The sequence below is a fragment of the Styela clava genome, chromosome 1 (assembly GCF_964204865.1).
Source record: "Styela clava chromosome 1, kaStyClav1.hap1.2, whole genome shotgun sequence".
Classification (NCBI taxonomy): domain Eukaryota; kingdom Metazoa; phylum Chordata; class Ascidiacea; order Stolidobranchia; family Styelidae; genus Styela; species Styela clava.
In genome coordinates, this window is record NC_135250.1 from 2768599 (window position 1) to 2795279 (window position 26681).

A 26681-nucleotide genomic window follows, 5' to 3' on the forward strand; every position below is an offset into this window, starting at 1 on the left:
TCGGCAACCACCGGGCTGCGGCCCACTGCCGGTCCGCGGAAAAGTCACTACTGGTCCGCAGAAAGGTGACACGAAAACGAAAAGTCAAAGTGGGCCAAACGTAAGAAATACGTTACATGAATAGTATCTTTGTTTTTGAATGTATTGTCAATATAAATTTTCTAACGCAGCTACTAATCTAATAAATTATATGCGTAAGAAAATTTATGTTGACAATACATTTGTTCGTTTGTATAAAAGTGGTCCGTCAAAATTTTGGTTATGCTTCACCGGTCCGTCACTGAAAAAAGTTGCCGACCACTTGTTTACAGCTTCCTCCACCATCAAGTCCATGCTTCGGAAAACATATAACTGGCTAACTAACCATACTCGACATGGACTGGTGACCGGACCAGAGGCCGTGGTTCACCATATGATTGAGCTGTCTTATCGGCTTTCCTATCTCTCGAGATAAATATGTAAATCCAATCCCACCCTACCACTTTTCTGATTCAAGATTTATGCATTTCTTTACATCATTGCCAGACATGGCCGTGCACACCGAGACCTAAAAATTTGAACACAAACAACAGTAATAATAGCATGAATGGATTGATGGATTCAGATGATCTTGATGATGAGAAAATACAGAATGTAATGTCAGCTAAGTTTCATTTCGTCGACCTCGCTGGCTCAGAAAGAGCTAATCGAACTGGGAATACTGGAGAGAGGTTTGTTCAAGTATTATTATTTTTTCGTTTGGCGCTTTTTGCTTTGAACAAGAATCTGTACAAGACCTGGATCTTTCGGGGGCGACATTGCCTAACCAATTTATTACACTTTGCATTAGGTGGGGTTTATCAAAAATGTTTTAATATCTAATATTTTAAGGCAGTTTTATAACAGGAAAATAGATAATTTGCAAAATTTGAAATAAAATTGTAGTTTTAATTCTCAAAACAGTTCACAAAGGAGATCTTATTAAAGAGATTAGTTTTTATACATTTCTTGCTTCAGTATCATGTGATACTAGCAATTCAGCTACTTCAGTCCCTATCTATACAGATTTACTACTGATATATCTAGAATTTATGCTTTAAATGAATTATATGTACACTGTATGTTTTAACTTTATTAGTATTTAAGGAGCGTTTTCAATGTTAAACATCTTACCATCTCCAAATTTTCATCCTATTTATGTATCTATCACATTTGTTGTTTCATAGGTTCAAAGAGTCAGTTCAAATCAACACTGGGCTTCTTGCTTTGGGAAATGTTATCAGTGCTTTGAGTGATCCGAAGAAAAAGAAAATTGGACACGTGCCTTACAGGGACTCAAAGATTACAAGGTAAATTAAAATTCCACCATATTTCTATCATGGAAGTCAAATGTCTTCTACAGCTGGTGGATTTTAGCATTTTTGGAGGTAATCAAATTCGAGTTTTTAAACTTCTACACATGAATTTGGATGCCATACGAAGCCATAACCAAGATACTTTTGTATTTTCTTTGTATTTCTTGTGGCGCAGTAATAAAGAATTTTCAGTTCTGTGAATGGGCATAAGATTTGAGTTGATCTCGATTTGTAATTCATGTCCATTTATTTCCAGAGTCCTTAAAGTGGTATGTGAAGAGCTACAATTTGGGAAGGACGAGAATTTTTAATGTTTGAAATAATGAAGAACTTGCTTTGCCACCCAAATCAGTTCCAACCCTTTGTATTTCCAGAGTCCTGAAAGACTCACTCGGAGGGAACGCTCGCACAGTCATGATCACCTGCATTAGTCCTTCTTCAACAAGTTTTGACGAAACATTGAATGCTTTGAAGTACGCAAACCGTGCCAAGAACATTACCAATAAACCAGTGGTAAACAGAGATCCTCAGCAGGTGGGCACTGACAATGAAGTCTGAAGAGTGGGTTTTTGTGGGGTTCTTTCATGGGGCAGTGACTTTTTTGGTTGGGCGGAATAATTCCAGAGGTCTTAGGAACCAATGTGCAATAGTTTTCTTTTATTGTCTGAATTGTATAAATCATATAATCCTCGGCAGGTGGGTGCCGACAGGGGACATGTTCTTTCGATGTTGTGATGAGTCAGTGCAGTGATTCTCCAAGTTTCTTGATCTGTGTTCCTCTTTCAAAGACTTTCAACACTTTATGGCCGGCCTGATTTTCTATAACAAAAAGCTAGTTTTGTTTTAACAGGTTTTCGTCCGTTAGTTTATGCGACAAGTTTAATATTAAAAAGTCAACAAATGAAAGTATAATAATAAACACATCATGGTCGAAAACTTTAACAATTTTTACCTCAAATTAATGTAGTCATCATGGATGTTACCAACCCCTTGGCTTATATCCTCCAGAGAAACACTATGTGGTCGCCTAGGTGTCAAAAGGCACAATTTGACTCTGGTGTGAATCATACTATCATAAAGGGAAATTTGTTCAGTTTTATTTTTTTCATAGATTCTAATTGAAGACCTTCAAGATGAAATTGAAGAATTGAAACAACAGTTACAGAGCAGACCAACAACAAGGGAGATTGCAATGCAAAAACAAAAGGTAGAATATTCAGCTTTCCAGAAATTATAGAAATTCAATTCTAATATGACTACAGTGGAAACTGTCTTGGGATTTGGCATAGCATACCCAATTTATTGAAAAAGAAATTTTTTTCTCCATCCAGCTATTTTGATGATATAGTACTACACTGTCACTACACTGTCAGTATTGGTCAGATTAGGGGGTGGTTATGTGGGTCGGAAAAAGCATTTTTCTGTACCATACGTAGCAATTTCTTGTAACTTGAAACGCTTTCAAGGGGGCTCCCGAAGTATGCGAACCAAGATGGCGGACATCGGAATGTAATATGTGTACTAGGTTAGGGTTAGGCCATAATTTTAGGTATAAATACTACGGGAGGCTCTTGGCTAGTCTTCGAACTGATAATAGGACTAAAATGAGGAAAATTGGAAAAAAATTATCGCTTAACCCTAACCTGTTACCCATGTTACGTTCTGATGTCCGCCATCTTGGTTCGCATACTTCGGGAGCACCCTTTCAAGACCTGAAAACCCACATTTCGCCGCTACCTACCTGCTAGCTCAGTGGTTCCCAAACTTTTTAAAAAAAATTCTATGACGGACCTCTTGCAGTTTTTGTAATGATTCACGGTCTTGTGCACTAAAATAAAACATTTAAAGATCAAAACAAAACAAAAAAATGCGCCGTACGGTATAGTGAAAAACCAACAAGTGTGCGAAAAGGCACCGTCAGCTACCTCTCTGCAGTCATCAACTTGTAATGCATCGATTGAACTCTCTCTGTGATATCACAGGCTCACAGCTTTGTGACATCACAATTGGGCAGCGTGATCGAAACAGAAAGTGGAAAATCCCCAGCTGGGATTGTGAAGTAGCAAAGACGAGAATGTTTATTTGCAAATTTAATCGCTTAATTTTCATATTATCAAACTATGAGCCATATAACAGATTTTTTTTGCGGACCCTCCGAAAGTGCTTCACGGACAGTGGCATAGCCAGGGGGGTTGTTTTGCGGGTCGAACCCCCCCCCCCCCCCCCTTTTGAAATGTGAAAAAAATAAAAAAATTTTTGTATCATAGATTCCGTAGCTTAAAATGCTTTTTAGACCCCAAGACTAATAAAAACACGCGTATTCAAGCGTTTGATCGGATCCGCTAGCAGTTTTGATCTAACTTGCTAAAAAAAATATTTAGAACCCCCCCTCTTTGAAAATTTCTGGCTACGCCCCTGTTCACGAACCCCAAAATGTCCGCGGACCCTAGTTTGGGAACTCCTGCCCTAGCTGTTATGGTCTAACTTGGCAATTGGAAATTTGTGAAGCCTTCCTGAACTCCTGGATACACCCCTAGTACATATTATGTTGCTTACAAACTTATGCAAATGTTTTTGCTTCAATCTTGTATTTAATCCAGATTAACAAGATAAGTTGAGATAAGTTAATTTTGCCATAAATAGCAGCATTACTGCTAAGTACTCTAATCGCATACTTCAAATTTGAAATATTGATTACGGCAAGAGTTCTGAAGTTTTTGCGGAACACTGCAATGATATATGATGCAGAAAATTACTTTTATACATTTCAAAAGGGGGGTTTGGGACAGTATCCTGGGTACGGCCCTGCCCCACTGTCTGGTCTACTAGAAATACCCCAAGTTTCCTGCTGGATGTTATTTTTCATCAAAATATCAACAATTCTATTTCAGATGCTTGAACTAGAAGTCGAAGAGTTGCAAACCCACTGTAGATTATACAAGAAACACATAGAAGAAGCAGCGAAGCATTTCAAATTAGTTTGTGCTGGAAAACAAGTCAATAAAACACACAGTAGTAATATTAAGAAGTGGTTGGAGTCTGTCTCAAAGAATGGCCTGGGTAAGTCTTGGTAACTTTTTTTTTATATCCTTCTCAAAGTGAACTCTCGGACCCATTAGGGAGCTGGTTCTCTGGGTCTCATGAGCAAAGGGAGCTGGTTTATAGGTCTCATGAGCAAAGGGAGCTGGTTCTCTGGGTCTCATGAGCAAAGGGAGCTGGTTCTCTGGGTCTCCTGAGCAAAGGGAGCTGGTTTATAGGTCTCATGAGCAAAGGGAGCTGGTTTATAGGTCTCATGAGCAAAGGGAGCTGGTTCATAGGTCTCATGAGCAAAGGGAGCTGGTTCTCTGGGTCTCATGAGCAAAGAGAGCTGGTTCTCTAGGTCTCATGAGCAAAGGGAGCTGGTTCTCTAGGTCTCATGAGCAAAGGGAGCTGGTTCTCTGGGTCTCATGAGCAAAGGGAGCTGGTTTATAGGTCTCATGAGCAAAGGGAGCTGGTTCTCTGGGTCTCATGAGCAAAGGGAGCTGGTTCTCTGGGTCTCCTGAGCAAAGGGAGCTGGTTTATAGGTCTCATGAGCAAAGGGAGCTGGTTTATAGGTCTCATGAGCAAAGGGAGCTGGTTCATAGGTCTCATGAGCAAAGGGAGCTGGTTCTCTGGGTCTCATGAGCAAAGAGAGCTGGTTCTCTAGGTCTCATGAGCAAAGGGAGCTGGTTCTCTAGGTCTCATGAGCAAAGAGAGCTGGTTCTCTAGGTCTCATGAGCAAAGGGAGCTGGTTCTCTAGGTCTCATGAGCAAAGAGAGCTGGTTCTCTGGGTCTCATGAGCAAAGGGAGCTGGTTCTCTAGGTCTCATGAGCAAAGAGAGCTGGTTCTCTAGGTCTCATGAGCAAAGGGAGCTGGTTCTTTGGGTCTCATGAGCAAAGGGAGCTGTTTCTCTGGGTCTTAATACTGCTTTTTTCTTCCTAGTTCAGGGTTCTTCAAACTGAACTTTTGACCCCTCATGGAGCTGGCTATTATATTTGAGCAATTGCCAGATGTGAGAGGATTGCTAGATTTTTCCAATATCTTTGACGGAATTTATCTCGGGAATGCTGACTCAAGTCTTTCTTTTTTTTTTTACCCTGTTTTATCCTGACTTCAGTTCCTGTACCTTTGCTTTCGATTTTATAGCGCGTTATTTTATTTGTCATATCTTAATATTAAAAAAGCCAACAAGAGAACTCCACCATGGCCAGGGACTGAGCCTGAAAAACCCTGATTAGGGCCATCATGTCCACTTGTTTATTAGTTCAGTTTCCTCATTATTATCTCATTTCAACTCCCAGCTTTCTCCAAACAAAATCTCAACGCAAGTTTCTCTGCTTCTATGTCTCGAGATGAGCGGATACAACAGGAACTAGAAGAATATAGAAGAACTCTGGAATCTGATGATAAGGTTTTTGCAGCTAAAGATGCCCAGGTGGGTTTCTTATTTTAACAGGCATTTCCACTGTGAATGAGATTTAACTATTTGTGTTTGATTGTATCGGAAAGTTTCAATAATCAAGGACACTTTACACAAAACTCGTGCTTGCTCTGATAAGTTCCAAATGACCTGGGTTTTGTTTTTTGGCCACTCTGCAAGGGGCATAGCCAGGGCGAGTTCCAGTGTTGAAACCCCCCCTTTTGAATTTAAAATAATGTCATTTTTCTGTATCATAGATAGCAATTTTTCAAAGCTTCAAGCGCTTTTTAGACCCTCATGACTTTTGAAAACCATGTTACCCAATGAACCTGCTAGCTGTTACAGTCGACTTGGCAATTAGAAATTTTGAAAATTCCCTCACCTTGAAAATTCATGACAATACCCCTGCAACCCTGTATGTCTTTATATGCTATTTAACACAGATTTCATGTGATCATTACCTGCATTACATACAGATCTAATTTCACAAATCCCACACCCTTTGAAAGTAGAAAAAAAAAACAGTGTTGTTTGAAATGGGTTATTAGTTATGATAAGTAATGACTTGGTGTTAAAAGGGCTGGCAAAATGTCATCAGTCGCAAAAGGAAAAGAAAGGTGCTTCTCTCTTAAAAGAACTCATGCATGGCAATATTTTCTCTCTCTTTTTTTTATTTGCACTACCTCATTCTCTCACTTTTTCTATTATGAGCAAAGAGTGAGAGAACAAAAAGAAAAAAGCAAATCTGGGATGTTCTTCATTTATTTTATTATTATCTACTTACACCACAAACGTTAGGTTATTTAAATTGGGTATATAATTTTGTATGGTTTCAATCATTAATACTCTGGTTTCTCTTCATTACACGCATAAATCTTTCGCCTTTTACTAAAGATTTCCGTGGAGAGGAGCATTCAATGAGTCTTCAACAATTTTTCTTGCCCAGGAAATCCTGGGTTCCTAACCTTAATGAATTCTAAACGACTCATTTCTCTCTAAAAACAACAGAACTCATTTCTGGGATGGAATTTATTGAGAATGCTGACTCTTTCGTTTTGTAAATTTTTTTTACCTTGACTTCTGTTCTATAAAAAGCTGAATTAGGATAAGCGTTTGGAATACCGCATATCTGATTACCCTGCGTGGTTCGAATCCCATGCTGGGATAATTTTGTGCCAGAGAACTACTGGACTCCTCGCCGCCATGGGGTCGGTTACGACTTTCGCTACTCTCAAGTCCATGCATCTGAAAACAAATAACTGGCTAACTAATCCCATACCCGACAACATGAACTGGAAACAGCACAAGACACCGCGGTTTGCCAAATGATTTATCGGCTTTCCTCTACCCCGGGATAAATATGTAAATCCTATCCCAATTCCAGTTTGATCTTATCCTCTTTTGATAATATGTGTATCTATGTTCGGTCACTTTGGTCTTATCAGCTTTTCATAAAATGGTTATCTGTACTTGGGCTTATCTTCTTTGTTTGATATTGTCTCTGTTGAATAAGATATTTATCTTTGTTTGATTGTATCTTCTTCTGATAAGATAATTACCCTTTTTTTTCACAGATTGAGCAACTTGGTAAGGCATTATCTCTTAACCTTATCTTCTTTTATGATGTTTTTATTCTTGTTTTATCTTATCCTCATTTTAACAGATTGATCAACTTGGTAAAGCATTATCTGAAGTCCAAGATGAAATCAGAGATAGAGAGGAAACTCTTCAAATGGCTGAAGAGATAAGAGAACAGCAGGTTTGCTGAACAATTTATATTCAATGGTTTGAATGCCTTAACACAGGAGTGTGCAACGGGCAGTCTGCAGGCAGAACCCAGCGCTCCAAACTATTTAGTATGGCCCTTGTCAACATTCATATTTTCCCCATCAAGCATAAAATTTGAATTCGACAGTTAATGTTTAAAAAGGCGCTCACATGGATAAACATATATGATATTTTTTGCTCTTTACTCTGCGTTAAAGTTTTTGTCGTTTTTGCCCGGTGCATTTATTACTGTAAGGCTAAAATATAGCCACATTCTTTTCTGTTGCGTTTTTTCCTTAATTTTTTGTGTAGCCCAGCTAGATGCCCGAAGTCTGTTGTGTGTGTGGCCCATCGACAAAAAATTTTGCACTCTCCTGCCTTAACAACTAGTGGTTCTCAGACTTTCGTGATACGTTGCCCCTTTTTGAAGACTCCAAAATTTGTATTTCTCTGCTTCCCAATGAAAATACCTAGTTACTATTCGATTTAATCGGTAAGTATGTTGATAGGTATTTTTCTGTCTGTCTGTTAGATGCACGCGATATCTCACGAAAGCAAGATTGAATCTGCTCCAGATTTTGCATGTGCATTCATCATATCTTGGACCAGAAGCCTATTGATTTTGGGCGAATTATGTCGTATAATTAGCGAGTTATTAATTAGTTAGTGAAGGGACACAAGGTGTCACTATGGAGTAAGAGCGCTGTTTTGGGGGATCCCCTAACTTTCGATCTAAAAGTCTTCGGTCTCGTTTTGTTTTCAACTGGACCCATTAGTTAAGCTCAGCTCCATCAGTCAGCCTGACGTTGGATAAATTCATCATTTCGTCTACTATTGGAAGCTTCACAGGACAAGTTTTTAAATGAAACTATTTTGAATTTGGTTCATCACTTGATGGGGCTAATGGGTCACCAATTTATCTCAAATTTAAGTACTGAAGAAATTACTGTTCCGAAGTAACAACGAAGTAACAACGGTTTTGATACACCGCTGAACTATTAGCGCTTCATGCTTTTTATGTGCTTTGTTTGTATTGTAGTAGCTGTCACAGCTATCTGGTTGATTCTGTCAGTAGTGATATGCTTGCCTCAAAGGTTGGACCATGAAGGTACAAGTGTGAGTTTTCGTAAAGCGAAACTGCAAAATGCTCTTTTAGCGCTTTATGTTTTTTTGTGCCATGTTTGGAGTATTTTATTTTGCAAGCTACATAACAAACATTTTATTCACAGGGGGCGAAATTAATCGAACAGAAAGTCATCATTGAGGAATTGCAAGAGGAGATTCTTTACATGAGAGAAGAGTTCCAACATCTTCAGAATCCTTCTCCATCTGGACATCATCATCATGTTGGGTTGTTGGGAAGAGCTCAGTCTGTTCCTCATCCAGCAAGAGGAGCTGCATTCTCCACTGATTCAAAATTGCTATCAGAGGAAGCGAAAAGAGTGAGTTATTTTTTGTTTTTGTAGGCATGAGTTTTCTTTACAGCTCAAGTATTGTGGATGGACTAGGGTCGGCCGCTGAAAGAATTGGAAAGTTTGAGGATTTCGTTTTTCTGGAGTGTTAGAAATTTGGTGTCACTTTATCCATATGGCTCTCTTTCTTATAGATGGACATTAGAATGATAAAACAGGTGGTATTGGAATGGGATTTAATGAGTTGCCTTTTTCTTCTTTTCATTTGGCGTCTTGCGAAATTCTGCGTTTCTAATGCACTCCAGGCAGATAGCTTCAAAAGCTTAATTAATATACCGATGGACTCTTTATTTTAAATCATTTTTTTAATGTCAGTTAAATTGAACCTTTCATTAGACTGGCCATGACCCAGCATAAGAATTAATACTCATTATTCTGTCATGAAAATCTTTATTGTCTTTGACAAAAAGTCTTTGAGAAAAATAATCGAAAAATAATGAACTGCAGTAATAAATTTAAATAGGAACAAAAAAATAAAAAAAAAGCGAAACTTTTTGAGAATAACGAGATAAAAATATAACACGATCAATATTTAAAAACATAATAAAATGAAGAGGAATTCGGGAGTTACATGAGAAAATGGGACTTTCTACAGTTATAACCAAATCCCGTTCCCCACCATTAATATTAATATATCAGCCAAAAAGGGTTTGATTATGAATGTCCTGATAAAGATGAATAGGCCCCCTCGAACAAAATCCTTTTTTTTTATCATTAAGTGTGAGTATTCATATATTGACGAGGGAGGGAGGGGGGGGGGTGGGGGAAACTGGAAAAGGTTTAGAAAATGAATTGGTTCAGGCATGTCAGGTCAAATTTCGATTACCTTATATGGTTCACTTAACTTCATCAAAATTGGCAAACATATCAGACCCAATTGCTTTTTGTATTGTAAACTGGAAGCAAGTAAAGTCAGCATTTTAAGATTATTTTGTTTATGCAAACCGGTTATAGGCAAGTGAGGGACAGGTGATGTACTACTACTAATTGCTGATGCTTCTGGATTTGTATATAGCGGTGGTTCCAAAGGGACTCGTGGCACACCGAGGAGGCCACAATGCCAGGCGCGAAACTGTTTTTACTTTTTACTTACAAGAAACCCCCCCATTCTTCCTAATTTCCTTGCTTGATGAGGTTATCCCACAGGGGGTTTCAACCCACTGGAATGATAAACAGGGGGCCATGAGTGCTGAAAGTCTCCGGAAAAGGGCCACGTGCCTTAAAAGGCCGGGAATCACTGGTTTATGGGAATCAATGATGTACAATGATGCTTAAGTGTTTCAGAATGTGTCATGACTAGAAAAAAGATGATATTTTGCACAATATGTGGTCCAAACTAAATCAGTTATTTTTTTATTTGAGGTTATTATACATTTTCTGAGGTGTATAGAAAATTTGTTTAAAGTTATGGAAAAACATTTCAACTATATGATCATTGAATTTTAATATAAATTGTTTGAGTAGTACAAAAAATATTTGTTACAATTTATTTTGACCCAAATTATTCTATTTGACATATTTGCTTTTAAGATACCATATATCCTTGCATATAAGCTGATCTCACATACAAGTAGACCCCCTGAAACAGTGAAATTTATAAAAATTATGATCCGAATTTTTAGTGTGACCTTTTAGTTCCGCCCCTTTTTTATTGAGTTTCAGACTGGACTTATATGCGAGGATGGTATCTTAAAAGCAAATGTGTTAAAAAATACCTAAATTCATGAACACCACTGTATTTTTTCGGAGATGCCTTGATCTAGTGATATAGTTAATACAAAGTCTTCCTGAGAAGGCTTATATAAAAATAAAATGCCGGTAACGTTGAAGAGCATAATTAGCTATGCGTATAATGTGCAGAAACTGTTAATTTTCATGGGAATTGTTTGCCAAAATGCACATGTGTATTATTAGAAACAAGGTACATCAGAAAAAGTGACCTAGTTGATTATAAAACTATATATTAAACATAAAACATGTTAGAAAAGCAACAAAACAATTTCTTCGATGCAATTCAAATTCCGCCATGATCTGGGGTGGGCATTAATCAACCAATATCAGTGAACTGTGTGACAAGGTCATGGGTCATACTGTATGAAATCGGCACTTCAGAAGTGTGTGTACCAATATGGAGGCAACTAACTTTGTTCGTACACTTTACATCAAGTTGTGTAAAGGCACTGAAGCCTATAGGCAGGAGGTATATACACTTGTCTAACACATACAGTCCCCGAACTTGTAATAAAACTAAAATAAGGAAAATCGGAATAAAATTTGGGCCTAACCCTAGCTTAGATTGATAGACCTCCCGCTATGGTGGCGCCAAATTATTTTTGTCTCGTTGGTACCGACAGTGAACTTGTGAGAACTCACTATGAACATAAAATAATGCATGACCAGTATGGAGGTAACTAATTTTGTATATCCATTTTACATCATGTTGTGTAAAGGGACTGAAATCTATAGTCAGGGGGTATGATCACTTGGCGAACACAAACAGTCCCTAAACTCATAATAGAACTAAAATAAGGAAAATCAAAATTTAATTAGGGCCTAACCCTACCCTTAACACATACTTCGGGAGTACTCCAAATTTTCGACTGGTTGGTACCCTGACAGTAGATTGGCTCACTCACTTTGAACATAAAAAATAACTTTTGTCAATTTTAATTTCAAAAATGATATTATTACTTAAAACAGTAATAAACACAGTGGTTAAAAAAATGATAAAACAATATGTTGAACAAATATGGAGGTTATTGGTCACCAATGACCAAGATTGAAACTTCTTCGAGATTTTGCACAAAATATAAGTATCGGTAACCATTACTTAATCAGACCCCTTTCTCTAGATTGGAAGCCTTTGTTTGTTGAGTTTTGAGTAAAAAACCGTGTTAATTGAGAGAAATAACTTGGCATGTTGGGTCTGCAAACTATGTCTGTTAGAGAGAATTTTATTAAAAAGAATTATAAAAATCTCATCTGCCTAGTAATGTCATCTCATATAATTTGTTGGTTCATCTTTTTCAAATGCCTAGCTCAGTAGTTCTTACACTCATTGGACTTCGCCCCCCTTGAGGTCCTCCGTCCCAGATGTTGCATATCTCAGATGCTCATCATTTTGAACTTACGCTGTACTTTAGATCTGATACACAGAACTAACAGTGTGTTACTTTTTTCTTCTTTTGCTTTTCTTCATCAAGAGTAAGACATGTTCCTTGGTTTCGGGGCTGGTTCTTTCACAGGACTTGTAGCAGTTGGCATTTGTCGCATTCTGCTTTTTAAAGTTCCAGAAACGCGAGATAAATCTTTCCCTGAGTCCACGATAATGCAGCGTATTGTGTCACACTGACTTAAGAGTTTTGGAAATGTTATCCCAGGGTTTCCAGTAACTGTTAGTTCTTCTAAGTCCGTTAGTTGTACAATTTCTTGATTGATTTGGCTAAAAATGGAGAACATTTATAAAAACCGAGTCATTAAATATATAGGGTGTCCATGAAGTCTTAAAATTTTTCAAAAATGCAAAGGGAATTCATCCATATATTGTTTTGGCCTTCACAGATGTATTAAAGGAGTAAAAATACTTGAACAATTACGGATTAAAAAATGACAAACCTGGTTAGGATATATTGAAAACTAGCTTCATAACAAAATTAAAATTGTAAAGAGACTTTATGGACACCCTGTATTACTTGTGAATTCAATCACAAATGGGTCAATTAAAACATATTTTTAATTAAAAATGGATGGACAGTTAATATAGGAATTTGAATCTGACTAGTGGCGACCTGAAAGATATATAAATGTTTATTTTTTCCATGGTCATGTCAATAGGTATCTTTGCTCAGAGATTAGTCTCTTTCACCTTTGAGCGAGTGGACTTGCTTTTGGCAAATACTCTTAGACACTATCTTGACACAGGGTGAAGAACCCAGCTATATGCCAAGCTGTATTGATTTCAATTATCTTAAAAACATAATAGCTGAATGACTAGAGCAGTGGAACTCAAACTTTTAAGCAGCGCCCCCTTTTTAGTATTTGTCAAGTCTCGCACCCACCCTAAAAATAACTAGCTAACAAAAAAGAAGCTACAAATTACAGATTGTGAGGTGAAAGTATGTTATTTCCAACAAACCTGTTGTAAATATGTGAATGGAACGTAAATAATGAAATAAATGTAAATATTCGAAGTAAGGCAGACAAGAATGTATCTAACGAATACTCTTATATTTTTAATTTGCTTCACAGCCCCTGAAAAAATTGTCTACGCCCCACTGTTTGGGTATCACTGGGCTAGAGCCTTGTTGAGAGCAACGTGTATACCACCTCGGAAAAATTCATGAGAATAGAACTCACCAAATGTAATTATTATCCAAATGCAGATGAGTCAGCTTAATCAAACTGAATACAGACTTTGGTATTTCTTCAAGCTCACAATCATTGAGTCCTAGTTTCTTTAAATCCCATAAACTGCAGATTTCGTCACCAATCTCAATTCCTGGATTTCCACCAAGAGCAAGGACTCTGAAAAGAGAATGTGGATTATGTTAATGATATGTATTTATTTATATAGTCAACGAAATACAATAATTTAAAATTATTTCAAGAGTTCCATTTTAGTCGGAAGAAAAGACGACAATAGGGACTGTAGTTTGAATATTTTATATCTGATCAGTTATATAGTGTACAGGAGAGGTGTGCAACATGTGGGCCATGATCTGGCCCGCCAAGTCGTTGAGTATGGCCCTTTTCAGCACTTGGATTTTTTCCCATCAAGCATTAAATTCTAATCCGACAGTTTATGTTTAAAAAGACACTTGAAATTCTCCGATGCATCTGCATATATTGAAAACTGTTCAAAATGTACAAAAGGCAGAGTACAAGTTGCACGTATCAGGAGTAAATGTTATGTTAAATATTGAATGACAAATAGTAAGGGAGTTAGGAACTTAATAAGCCAAGTGAAGAATGTGTCAAACAGGTTGGTAACCACTGGAACGCTTATTTCAGACGGACAATTCTTTCTGGCCTTTTTTACCAATTTATTCGTGCATTATGCAGGTTCAACCCAAACCAGTTAACTTGTGATTACCGGTAAATCCCTTCTGTTATTCGCAACTATAGTACATTAAGTTGATACTTACTTTAATTTCATCATGTTCAGCACAACATCAGGAATCTTCTTTAAATTGCATCCACCCAGATCCAACCAAATAATATTTGTTAAATGCTTCAAAGGACCAAAGCTCGATAACTCTTTGTTGTTTCCAAGACCCAGCATCTGAAATAGACAAGAATAATTTTACAGCAAAGTTATTTTGATATTATATTTGAAATTTGGGGTTTCGCAGCATTTTTATGTTTTGCCCTCATTTTGTAAATTATGACATGTTAGAATGAGCTTTTCTGCATATTTCCTTATATATAACTTGGGATCTTAAACATGTTCATGGTAGACAGGTGAAATTTTCGATAAAAACACAATATATTATGGTAAAAAGCTGTTTAACAATTTGAGGTTTTTCAGTGTTTTCCTAATATTTATTTAATTCTTGGTGTCGCTGTGTCATGATTTATTATATATTCAGTTAGCTCAGTTGGTTAGATCATTCACTGATGACCAGAATGTCGAGTGTGAGTTCTACTGACATGACCTGCAAGAACTGATAAAAAAGTGGTTTGTTACCACTAGGCCATCTCTCCTACTTAATAAAATATAGATAAAAATTACCTGTAGCTTTGATAGTCTCGACCATGTTTGTGGGATTGCTTTCAAATTGCATCCCCACATGTTGATTATCCGGAGATCAGCAAGTTTGCCAAGCACATCTGCATTCTCTATCTTGCTGTTGTGGTTTAAACTCACAGCTTCAACATCTGTAGAAAGTAGGGCTTGGTTTAGTATTAGAACTTTGAAGAATAGCATAAATATAACTCCATGGAATACGAATACTATATTATATTCTAATATATTTAAAATATGATATTATAATTTTAAATGAATTTAGTATGATTTCTGTTGAATTTGACCGGCGACTTAATAAAATATGGAAGATTACGGGTCAAAATGATATTGCGTGATATAAAATAATGTACTTGATCGACGTTACACGTTCATGAATATCACTTGTGTAGCTGTCTTAAAAACAGAAATTTTTTTTGTCAACCCATCAGACATCTACTGCGGAGGCAATTCGAATGATAATTGGGGGGCTCCCGAAGTATGTGAACCAAGATGGCGGACATCGTGTACTAGGTTAGGGTTAGGCCATAATTTCAGGTATAAATACTACGGGAGGCTCTTGGCTAGTCTTTGAACTGATAATAGGACTAAAATAAGGAAAATTGGAAAAAAATTATCGCCTAACCCTAACCTGTTACCCATGTTACGTTCCGATGTCCGCCATCTTGGTTCGCATACTTCGGGAGCACCCAATTGGGACTATATGTCCATCGGTATTCTCAACTTACTGTATGGCGGCCTAATAGCCTTATACTGAGAAGGTCATTCAAATGGATTCTGGGGCCATATATACATTCTTATACCTAACCTTCTAAATGCTGACTGGAACAATATATCAAACCTATCTGGAGATTAGAAACTATTTTTAAAAATGAAAACTAACCCATCACTCACCTCTAAATGCGTAATACTCAATCTCTGTCACAGCAGCCGGTACACAGTCCAAGTTACAATTATCTAAATCTAATGTTTGTCGTTTCATGTTTTCCGCCGGACTTAACTCCCATTCCACGCTTTCGAAGCGACGTAGTAATGCGTACATATCCCACTTGCCGTTATCTATTAAAAAGAAATAATGTTATTTAGTTTTTCTTTACTACCGGTATGTCAAAAGTTGGAATTACATATATGATAGACCAATACTATTATTGACATATCAAAATTGCTTGCTACATTAATACTCCCTCGACATGCTCATTGGTCAATCTTTATTGTATATATTTTGAATTTATTTTTACACCCAGGTAAATCAATTTTAAACTGAATCCTCAATAAAATTTAATTTGATTCCCTTAATTTTTTAGATGTAGCCAAAGTTTGTTGCTTTTCCAATTCTTTGCAAAAAGGAAAATGTGTTTTCCTCAAAACTAACTTTGACAACTTATAGCCAAGTCTATAAATCTTGTTAATCAGTTTCTAATTCCAGGTTCCTAAACTTTGTTCACTTATTAATATACCGCCGTTAATTAGTCCATAACATTTATTACGTTGAGACTTGAGAGGAATCAGGACCGGTAAACCGCAAAAACTTTATTACCCGTTTTGATTTAGTAATCGTCTCTAACCACCAATAAAATACGACATAGTTCAAGGTGCCTGCAAGGGATGCCTTATTACATTAGGCAAGAAATTCAAATCTTATATTGTATTGCTTATTGTTACAAGAAAGCCTATACATATTCCAGCTCTTACTAAAACCTTTTTCCTAAACAAGAGCCCCCTGATTCATGTCAGCAAATGTAAAGTACAAATCAATGCTGGAGTATTATTTCCTACTGCTTGGTAAGCAGGTTTCAAGAACAATTTGAACTATCAGTAGAGGTTGCGCGAGATTAACTACCATTCCTTTCTCAACGACTTTGCGCTAGTGGATTCGTATGCGTATGATGCAAGGATGCTGTAGCAGGAATATAAATAACATACTATGCAATTCAAGTCTTGCTGCACACTAACACAAGTATATTTCTGTAACGTTTCGTCAGACCAAAATCAGACTTCTTCAGAGGTTGTCAACTGCTTGTCTGATGAAGTCTGATTTTAGTCAGACGAAACGTTGCAGAAATACTGTGCAGCAGGACTCTTCAATTACAATTTGTACTGCTTAACAAAATTATCATAACGCAACAGAACGGAGCGAACAAATACTAGGATAAATTAATTAATGAATTTTCCTAACCAGAGATTGCAGGACAACATTTTTATAACGTTTTTTGCTTTAAACAAAGCTCTGTATATGTACTACTGTACAGGATTCTATCTGTTTCTTGATAATATTCACTTAAAATGTCAAGTTTTGTGTTATGAATAATTGAACATTTGGTCAAATTTTTGATTAACAGGAATCCAAATATTTCAGTTAGTTGAAAGAAATTTTGACAGATAAAATCATTTCTTTTCTGTAAGCGACTGGTAGGCTAAGGGACAAAACCTTTACTACTTAAACTTAGACATCTTTATCAGTTTGGGCCATCTCTGTGCCAAATTCTAGTGGTATCTTTCTTCTGTAATCTTTAACGAAAAATGTTTTTTTTTCAAGGGAACTTCTGTAGGTATAAGTATTTTTATTCTTGAATTTTCAGTGATATGAAACTAACTCAATATTCCTTGATAATAACTGCTTTTGTGTGTAATACACTAATTTTCCTCAACAGACCTTTTTCAAATCTAAATATATATATATATAGGGTGTCTATAAAATCTTGAAATCTTTCAAAATTGCAAAGGGAATTCATTGATACCATATATTGTTTTGAGGCTCACAGATGTAATAAATGAAGGAAATATACTTGAACAATTACTGATTAAAAATAACAAACCTGATTAATATATATTGAGGACTGACTTCATAACAAATTTGAAATTGTAAAGGAACTTTATGGACACCCTGTACTATATAAACAGCTTTGTTCCTTTAGTTTTCAGAAATACGAATCTTAGCTGTTCAGCACAATACTATTGCAGTTTTATTTCAACAGGCTCACAGGCAACAATTTTTTTAAACTGAGAAATCCTATCGATGTACACCTGTATAAACCCTGAGTTTCGTATTTATTAGACTGGCATTTAGTTTCATCGAAAATATCTATTCTATAATAAATACAATTATCCAAATATCTCGATCAATGAGGTATTTTCCAAAATCATGCACAATGTGCGATAATTACTAGTCAATATGTCATGTTTTGTATCGAAATGATTCTCAATGTAACAATAACGTTAATTTTGTTGCGTATCGGTGTATATTCTAATTTTGGAATGCAGACGTATTAGTCTGTCATGTGTAATGTTTCAAATAGAAATTATTTCGTGGAATAAACCGGTCAAAACTGGTCTTAACTCGTATTAGGTATGGTCTATATCTGACTAGCATGGTGTACCAATGGCCGATTTCTGAGAGAATGGTAAATATAGGAGTTTCCTTTTTCTATTCCTGATGGAAGTTTCCTATTTCCCAGTATATGCTGTTCATATAGTTTAGTAAGTCGAGCTTACAAGAAATTTTTATTTAAAATTCTAAATTTTTTACTTTGCAGAAAATACCTTGAAATTCACAAATTTCAACGAGTCATGAAATTATTACCTCATCAAATTTTGGTCATCAGTTCACAAAATAATTTTTTTTTATTGCAATATGACAATTATGATCTATATCAGAATTCACTGTAATTCTTGAAAAATAAGTTATTTTATGACATCATGATGTCATTATTAATCACAAAATTTAAAACAATTCATCAACATATCATGATTTATAGGATAATATGACGTAAAAGTTTTTGCAGAATATTCAACTTTTTCGTAATCTCATAAATTATCCTTCTATGTAAAATTCCTTTTTAAATTAAGTTTAAACTTGATTCCCTCACCTAAATAAATGTTAGTTATTTTTAACTTCATTCTGCTGTATGGGAACACTGTATTAATTTGAAATGGGAATTAAAAACAATTGTAAATCTCAGAATTTACAGTATTCTTATGCCATTGCGCTTTTTATGACATCATTATTAATTATCAAATTTGAAATGATTCATCATCAACAAATCATGATTTATAATACAGTATGACAGAAACGTTTTTGAAAATTTTTGACTTTTTACCTTTTTTAAAATATGTCTTTCCTGCTAAATATTACATTTCGAATTTAAAAATTAAGTTTTCGGAGTTAAGTTATTTTCCAAGTTTCTAGATACTTTTTTGTAATATGGAAATACTATTTCAAATAGTAAACATCGCATGAAAACGTATTAAAGTAATAGATCATTCAGGGGGAACCAGGGGCCCAAAATTTTGCCCACCTAGTCTGGCGGGCCAGGTATGTGTGACATAAATAGTTCCATTTTATGAACAATATTTACAGTGTTACAAAGCAAAGGTGGAAAACAATATGCCTCGTGCCAAAACTAAATTTAACAACAATTTGAACAAATTTTTTGGGCTATTTTTAGCTAAAACATCAAAATTTGATTTTAGTTCGGTTGTGGCAGCATCAGGCAGGCCAGATTGAATTCCCCAACAGGACGGATTTGGCCCCTGGCCATACGTTGCCCATGTCTGTTCTAAAGCTATGATTCAATTGTTGCTACTCTAGACATTTTCCAAAAATATAAGCCCTTATTACTACCAAATTTAACTGTGTTAATTTTACATAAAGACCTCTTATCCCAAGATAATCTCCAGTCCTATTGCTGCACACAAACTTTTTGCAGCACAGTTACACATTTGCAACAATACTATCATGCTTCCTTTCTAAAATGAATGAATTTGTCACATTTGGAAACTACCGCACAAAATCTAGCACCGCTTCCATGAATACAGTATTGACCCTCTGTATGTGTCCAAATTATGTTTATGTATTATATGATTGATAGATGATGTAGAATACGTGCAGTTTCGACAATTGGCTTGACGTCAGTTTTTAATATCTTGTACCGTATTTGTAATTATGATAATTAGAATTTTTCTGCATGGCAAAAAACTTTGCAACGAAACCGAAAATTTTGTATTGTTATGAGTTGCAATAATTTCAAAATTATTGCAATACATTTTTGGATAGGAATAACGCCAACTGAAACTGGATAAAAATGTATATGTGTGTGTCTGTGTGAAACTATTATAATATGGTGAAAAAACATTTTTTGTTATATGGGAAAAAGAAATTCTATTTTGCAATGCATATCAAACATTTCCAATGTGATCTTAATTTTAGGTAAAATAAAATTTGTTTTTTTTGTAAGTTTTTCCTTACCTGGTACACAACCCGAGTTCAGGTTGTGCGCCATCTTGGTGCGCATACTTCAGGAGGTCTTTTTTTTACTATGCATGAGAAAGTTAATGAGCCACAAAATTTTTTGTGCAAAGTGGCCCACGAGAGAAAAAAGGTCTGGATGCTCGTTACTATTTTGTGCTGATTAGTTTTAATTCTTCTATTGACGTAACATGGAAGTGAACAATAAAACTTCCAGGAAACCAACGAGTTAATCAATAGAATTGATATTCGTGCCCTATACCGAAACGTGACTTAATTCCTATGTTTAAATTTTACCAACGTGATTATATCGTGTCGAGGTGCGTTTTTGCAATACTATTAATAATTACGTGATTGTGCATTGATCTTGTATGACAATTCCTTGAAAATATTGTATTCTTACTGCCATCTATGGGTTGAAATTCGGAATGTTGTTATGGTTACAAACAAATACAGAATGCCATTTAATTTTTTTTTGGGGGGGCGGGGAGAAGGGGGTTATTAATAATTTGTATAAAACAAAACGTATAAAGACTGGAGATAGTTTAAACTGGTATGAGAATTTGTCCGACCAGAAACCTTTAGTGTCCGGGAAAATTCATTTGAATTCTCCCACATTGATTCCCTGTTGAAAAATTCTAAACAATCCTTAAAAATATGAGCTTATGTGAAAAATTCGAATGAAATATACCAGTAAATTAGGCATAGCCACTCAATAAGGCGGCCCACCCAAAATCAGGCGAAGAAATCGGGTCTACAAAATCAACTAAATAGCCGGGAAATACGGTATTCTTCTTATTTATCACAAATTCCTAACTTACCGAATACTAAGCGATGTTCAAGAGTGCCGACGCACAATAACCAGGCATTTCTCTTCACGCTGGAATGCGATTTTTTTTATATTTTTTCCGATTCGTGTATGTATAGTTCATATTTTCAGAATGGTGAAGAAATAAATTACTGATTACAGTAATCTAATCTCCATCCAGTTCATTCATTTTGTATAGCAATCTGAGATAGCTCAATTATAATATGATCTCTACAGGCCAGGGATAAATGTAGTGTAATAATGACCTAACTTCTAGCAATTTCATCATTTCTTTGCAAGGAAATTGGTCAGGATATTACAGCCATCAGATTCATACATTGTTAAATGAGGAAATTAGTGGCTGGCAGTGTTCCCTTTCACAATAAATCAATTTCAAATTTGTAAGGATTGATGGTGTTTCAACAACATGTACAATAATTTATGATTCTTATTCCAGTTAATAATCTTTCCTGAGCACTTCGGAAGTGTGTGTATCAATATGGAGGTAAACTAATTTTGTTCGCCCACTTTATATCAAGTTGTGTAAAGGGACTGAAATCTATGGGTATGCGTATATTCATTTGGCTAACACAGACAGTGCCCGAACTCGAATTAAAACTGAAAAAAGGAAAATTGGAATAAAATTGTTGCCTAACCCTAACCTGGTACGCACACAACGGGAATTCCGAAATTTTTTAAAACTTATTGTAATTGGGAACACTATTTTCATACCATGTGAGAGATAAGCTCAATTGAACAACCAATAAGATTTCTGCGGCTAATTCAAATTAGGAAAACACCATTTGATTGGTTGTTGATATTTGATTGAAACATTTCTTGGTATTGCGTGTGTTGTCATAGCTTTCAAATTTTCAATTTCAAAATAAACAAGTACATGACCTTGTCTGAGTGCATTTTCTTGTAGTTTCTAATTACTGGTACTTTACTTACAGACTTTGTTATTTAATAAAACAAATAAACATACAAGGGTGTCTATAAAGTCCCTTTACAATTTCAAATTTGTTATGAAGCCAGTTCTCAATATATCTTAACTAGGTTTGTTGTTTTTTAATCAGTAATTGTTCAATTCTTTTTAATTCATTCATCTGTGGGGCCAAAGTAATACATGGTATCGATAAATTCCCTTTGCAATTTCAAAAAATTTTAAGATTTCATGGACACCCTATAGATACACACACAGAGTCCAGGAGATTCAAACCTATTTTTTTTGAATACTCATGCTTATTTTTATCTATACATTGATAGGCTGTTCTGGTCAATGTTGATTATTGGCCAGTTTAGGTTTTCAAGTACAGATCACGTTTTCATGACTCATGGTATCTCTATTTCGTAATTTATTATCAGAATCAGTCTAAAACTGCATGACTGCAGTTTGATTCAATTCTGAATAATCTAAATTTTTTCAAGAAAAAGTCACTAACACAAATGCAGATATAAGGGAGCAGTATTTAGGAATATGCTATGCCAATCAATCATAAAAATATGATATCATTTTCAGTTGCTTGACAGATGCATTAAAAAAGCAACTGACAGATGCATTAAAAAAATTTAAATTTCCCCACCTCTTATAGATATTGTAAATCCCTTTTTCAAAGTGTCACTGTCACCTTCATCATCTTCCTCTTTAATATTTTCATCTTTCTCCTGATTGGTTGAGGACAGTTTGGGCATTGTTGCATGCTTGGTTGGTCGCTTTAAAGTGCTAAAGTCAAATTCTGAATCATCTTGCACTGAAGATGACTCGAGAGCACTATCTGGGGTTGTCATTGTTTCATTGTCTATGTCATAGTCTTCATTTTCATCAGTTGAATTGTTTTGACACAATGCTTTGTTGTCAACATCAACCCCAGAGTCCCGATCGGCTTCAATTTTTTGAACACCCTCCGCTACCCCTTTGCGATATGTTACGCTCCCATCCTCTTGTGTATATTCCTCCGGAATTTTAGTTTTTAAAAGGGGATAAATGTCTCCCACACCCCCGTTTTTTACCTTGGGCATCATATTTTTAGCGCTTGTTGAAAGATGTGAGTCGCTTGATTTTGGAGCTGGAATTGATGAGTCAGCAAATGCTGATGCACTGTTTTTGATTTGGTCGTTCCACAAAGCGATTTCTTTGTCCGCAAGACTGTTTGAATTGTCTAGATCGCTGTCTGTATGTCTTCGACGGATACCTATTCTGTAAAATGATTGAGTCTGTGTGATTGTTGCTTGTTTTACTTGTTGTCTTTGTTGATATAACACTCGGGGTTTTGTGTCTTTTCTCGGAGATGCAGATGGGTCACTAAAAGATCGAAGTAGTGGGCGTTGTTTGAAAGTTTGTGGCGATAACACCGCCCTTTTTTGAGGCTCAAGGCTGTCGCTACTTTTTGGTCGTTGACCAGTTTTTGTGTTGTTCTTGGCTTTGCTTTTATTCGCTTTAAAACTAAGCCTATTTACTTTATTGTTCGTTTGTTTACTGGAAGTATTTTCTTCTTGTATTTTTTCACGTTTTTCAACTATTATGATCTTGTCAGTTGTAAGTTTAGTCTCGTTTTTCTCGTCAACATGGCCACACGAGTTGCAATAAGACACTTTTGTAATACTCCTCCCTGGAGATGCGGGAATACCTTTGCTAGTCTTCCAAGGTACCACAGTTATGCTCTCGTTATCTTGCAGAAGTGACTTTAAGGAATTATCTTCAAACGTGGTGTAAAGGACATGCTGTGGAGTTGAGTGCTGTGATTTAGAATCAGTTTTTGTTTTACTGGGAGTGTGTTTCTGTTTAACCGATTGTAACACTTTTTCCGCTAAAGTTTTGTCTCTTATTTTTGCAAGCTCAGTTTCTTCTTTTGTTTTTAAATTTGTGGAATTTTTACTAATCAATGGGGATGATTTTTTCTCTTCTTCGTAAAAACTTTTTGGCCGCTTGTTTTTACCTCCTCCTCGCTTTGAATTTTCTTTTAAAGAGTCTGATTTTGAAGCAACAGGACTGGATGACGTCTGCTTGCTAGATCGGAAAACTGATGGAAAATGTAATCGTTTACTTCCAGATCGAGATGAAGATTTAATCTTTGGGGATCTAAGGCTTGACCTGCTACCTGTGAAATAGAATAGAAATAGATAAGTGCGAGTTCTTTATGGTTAGAGAATTGGGTAAATGTAGCATTGTTTATTTGTAATTCTCTCTCAACTAGTCATACATATTAACTACAATAGAAATAAATGTATTTGGTACAATTGAGGGAAACTGGACGCAGTTCGAGATCTTTTTAATCTCATCCAGTATGCTCTTATAAATTGAAGATATAGAGCAGGGATGGGCAATTCCTGAGTGGGCCAGTCACAGATAATAGACTTGGTGGCTGGGCTTGAGGCTCTAAACTCAATATGAAACTATGAATAAAAACAGTTCATTTATGAAACTAGTTAAACAGCTAGGCTAACGTTTATATAACAATAAGAAGAATAATGTAACAATCAGGGTCATTATGATGTTATTTTCATTGATATTTCTATTCATAAAAACTATAGTCATAATTTCAGCTGACAAAAGTGGGTCGGATGAAACACTCCGGCCCACTGGCTGTAATTTGCCCAAATTAACAAAGAGAAATCAGTTCTCTTCAAAATTGAAGTCTCAAATACGTAAGTTGCTGCTCTTCGAGAGCCTTGTTATGAGTGAATTTGTTGAAACACCTAACAAAAAGGGTACTCTCGTAGTGTGTGTACCAGGTTAGGGCTAGGTGCTAATTTTATTCCGATTTTCCTTATTTTAGTTCTATTACGAGTTCGGGGACTGTCTGTGTTAGCCAAGTGAATATACACCCTACCCATAGGTTTCAGTCCCTTTACACAACTAGATGTAAAGTAGGCGAACAAAATTAGTTACCTCCGTATTAGTACACACACTTCTAGAGCGCCACAAAAAGTATATAATATAGCCATATACAGTAATCTAATATCGAATTTTAATACACAACAATATTAAAGTTCAGAAACTAAAATGTTCTCAAAACACAACAATAGTCGCTGACCTAAAATTAAACTACCTCTGCGTTCAAGCACCATCCCTTATATGACTAAAGAAAACTTACATATTGCTTATGACACCCTAATACTCCTTCACCAATTCGACTAAGTATTTGCGTCCTGGTTCAAGTACCCATATAAGTTGAGTATAGATATTGTTGTTCTTGGTAAGTTGTACTATTATTTTTCTCGTAAGTTAAGAGGGCCCCTTTACGTCTCGTTTATTTGAGTATGCTTGTATTGGGAATATTATCTTATAGTTTAGTTGAAAGTTGTCCTATTATTTTTCTCGAGGGTTGAGAGGGCCTTATTGGTTTGCTTGTATGGGAATATAATCTTATAGTTTGGGATATGCTTGGCCATTTATGTTCTGATATGGAATCTTCAAAGGTATTTTTGAGGAATTTTGTTGGGATTTATTTTGGTAACTGTATCATTGTTAGCTTCTATCACAGATAGTATGACTTGATCACTTTCAAAAGTTTTATATCTGCTCAGGCAGGGATGCCCAAAACTGGGTACCCCTGTAGTATGTGTACCAGGTTAGGGTTAGGCCATAATTTTATTCCGATTTTCCTTATTTAATTCCATAAGTTTGGGGACTGTCGTTGTTAGCGAAGTTAATATACCCCCTGTCCATAGGCGTTCATCCCTTTACACAACTTGTTGTAAAGTAGGCGAACAAAATTAGTTACTTCCGTATGGGTAAACACAATTCTGAAGTGCCCAAAACCGAATATTTTTGAATATGGAATATCGAATACATTCTAAATTCGGGGCAAGTTCATGTGGAAAATTACATAAATCAATTTATCTTTATGTTGATCATATCTGAAATAACTTAAATATAAAATTCATTTTTTACACTGTAGCACTCTCATCAGTATTTAAATTGACCATAACTATTTCTAAAAGGTAAAGCCTTTGGGTACATTAACATGAAAAACAGGCTTAAGTTGCCAAAGACAGTGAATCCCAATCTATCCTGTATCTAAGCCCAAAATACAGACAACATACGACCTCTACTATTTATACTGATACAGCACTCCCAGCAGTGTTTAAATTGACCACATAACCATCTCTAAAAGTAAAATGAAGCCGCTAAGTACATTAGCACGAAAAACAGGCTTAGGCAGCCGAAGACATTGATTTTGAGCTTCAACAAAACAGAAAAACTCTTTTAATTCGATTGGAATTCAATCCTTATAGGATTAACTGAATGGAAGCATTCAAAATACACATTGATGGTGTCGAGTTGATTGAAAATTATGAATTCTTTAATCTGAATGAAAAATATTTCATTTTTACATTATTAAAACCCATTTATTCCAATATGTCTTTGAATTTGATTCATAATAATTGCTTTGTGCTTAATTTAAATTTTAAAAACTGAAATTATTTTTCCTCTATTCTAATCAGAATGGATAATATAGGGTATTCATAAAGTCTCAAAAATTGTTTAAAATTGCGAAGGAAATTTATTGATGCCATAATTTTTTTCGGCCCTCTCAGATCTATCAAATGAAATAAAAACACTTGAACAATTAATGATTAGAAAACAACAAACCTGCTTAAAATATATTGAGAACGGATTTCATCACATAATTAAAATTTTGAAGGGACTTTATGGACACCCTGTTCATTATCTTTGCAAAATTGTTTTGGAACTATTAAGTAAACTTGAAAAACTTTCAGAATAAATTTCACTCGCTACAATTCTAAAAGTTTTGTTGCATTTTTTAAAAGTTAACAAAAACTTTTCTGCTTTTAGTGGTTGCTTATAACTCCGCAGAGATTAGTCGGTACTCCCGTAGTGTGTATACCGGGTTAGGGCATAATTTTATT

At 35.6% G+C, this 26681-nt stretch overlaps 2 protein-coding genes and 1 non-coding gene across 4 annotated transcripts in view; 2 read left to right on the top strand and 1 right to left on the bottom strand.

Annotated features, from left to right (window-relative positions):
• Positions 1-26681, top strand: part of LOC120331615 (kinesin-like protein KIF27) — an 84812-nt gene that overhangs the window by 6843 nt on the left and 51288 nt on the right. For both annotated transcript variants that reach the window (XM_078116390.1, XM_078116393.1), the window contains exons 6-13: positions 526-710; positions 1206-1328; positions 1709-1868; positions 2446-2541; positions 4226-4394; positions 5654-5787; positions 7436-7531; positions 8769-8981. In XM_078116390.1, the coding sequence (XP_077972516.1) occupies positions 526-710; positions 1206-1328; positions 1709-1868; positions 2446-2541; positions 4226-4394; positions 5654-5787; positions 7436-7531; positions 8769-8981 (1176 nt within the window). The remainder of the gene's footprint in view (positions 1-525; positions 711-1205; positions 1329-1708; positions 1869-2445; positions 2542-4225; positions 4395-5653; positions 5788-7435; positions 7532-8768; positions 8982-26681) is intronic.
• Positions 6615-6730, top strand: LOC120338709 (U5 spliceosomal RNA). Its single transcript, XR_005569140.1, has one exon. It is a non-coding gene; the product is annotated as a U5 spliceosomal RNA (small nuclear RNA).
• LOC120331761 (uncharacterized) overlaps positions 9385-26681 on the bottom strand; it is a 35601-nt gene continuing 18304 nt past the window's right edge. Inside the window, exons 2-7 of the mRNA XM_078116397.1 lie at positions 22391-23905; positions 15649-15813; positions 14743-14888; positions 14156-14292; positions 13368-13535; positions 9385-12453 (exon numbers count right to left, since the gene is read on the bottom strand). Coding sequence (XP_077972523.1) covers positions 12210-12453; positions 13368-13535; positions 14156-14292; positions 14743-14888; positions 15649-15813; positions 22391-23905 — 2375 coding nt within the window. The 3' untranslated portion in view covers positions 9385-12209. The remainder of the gene's footprint in view (positions 12454-13367; positions 13536-14155; positions 14293-14742; positions 14889-15648; positions 15814-22390; positions 23906-26681) is intronic.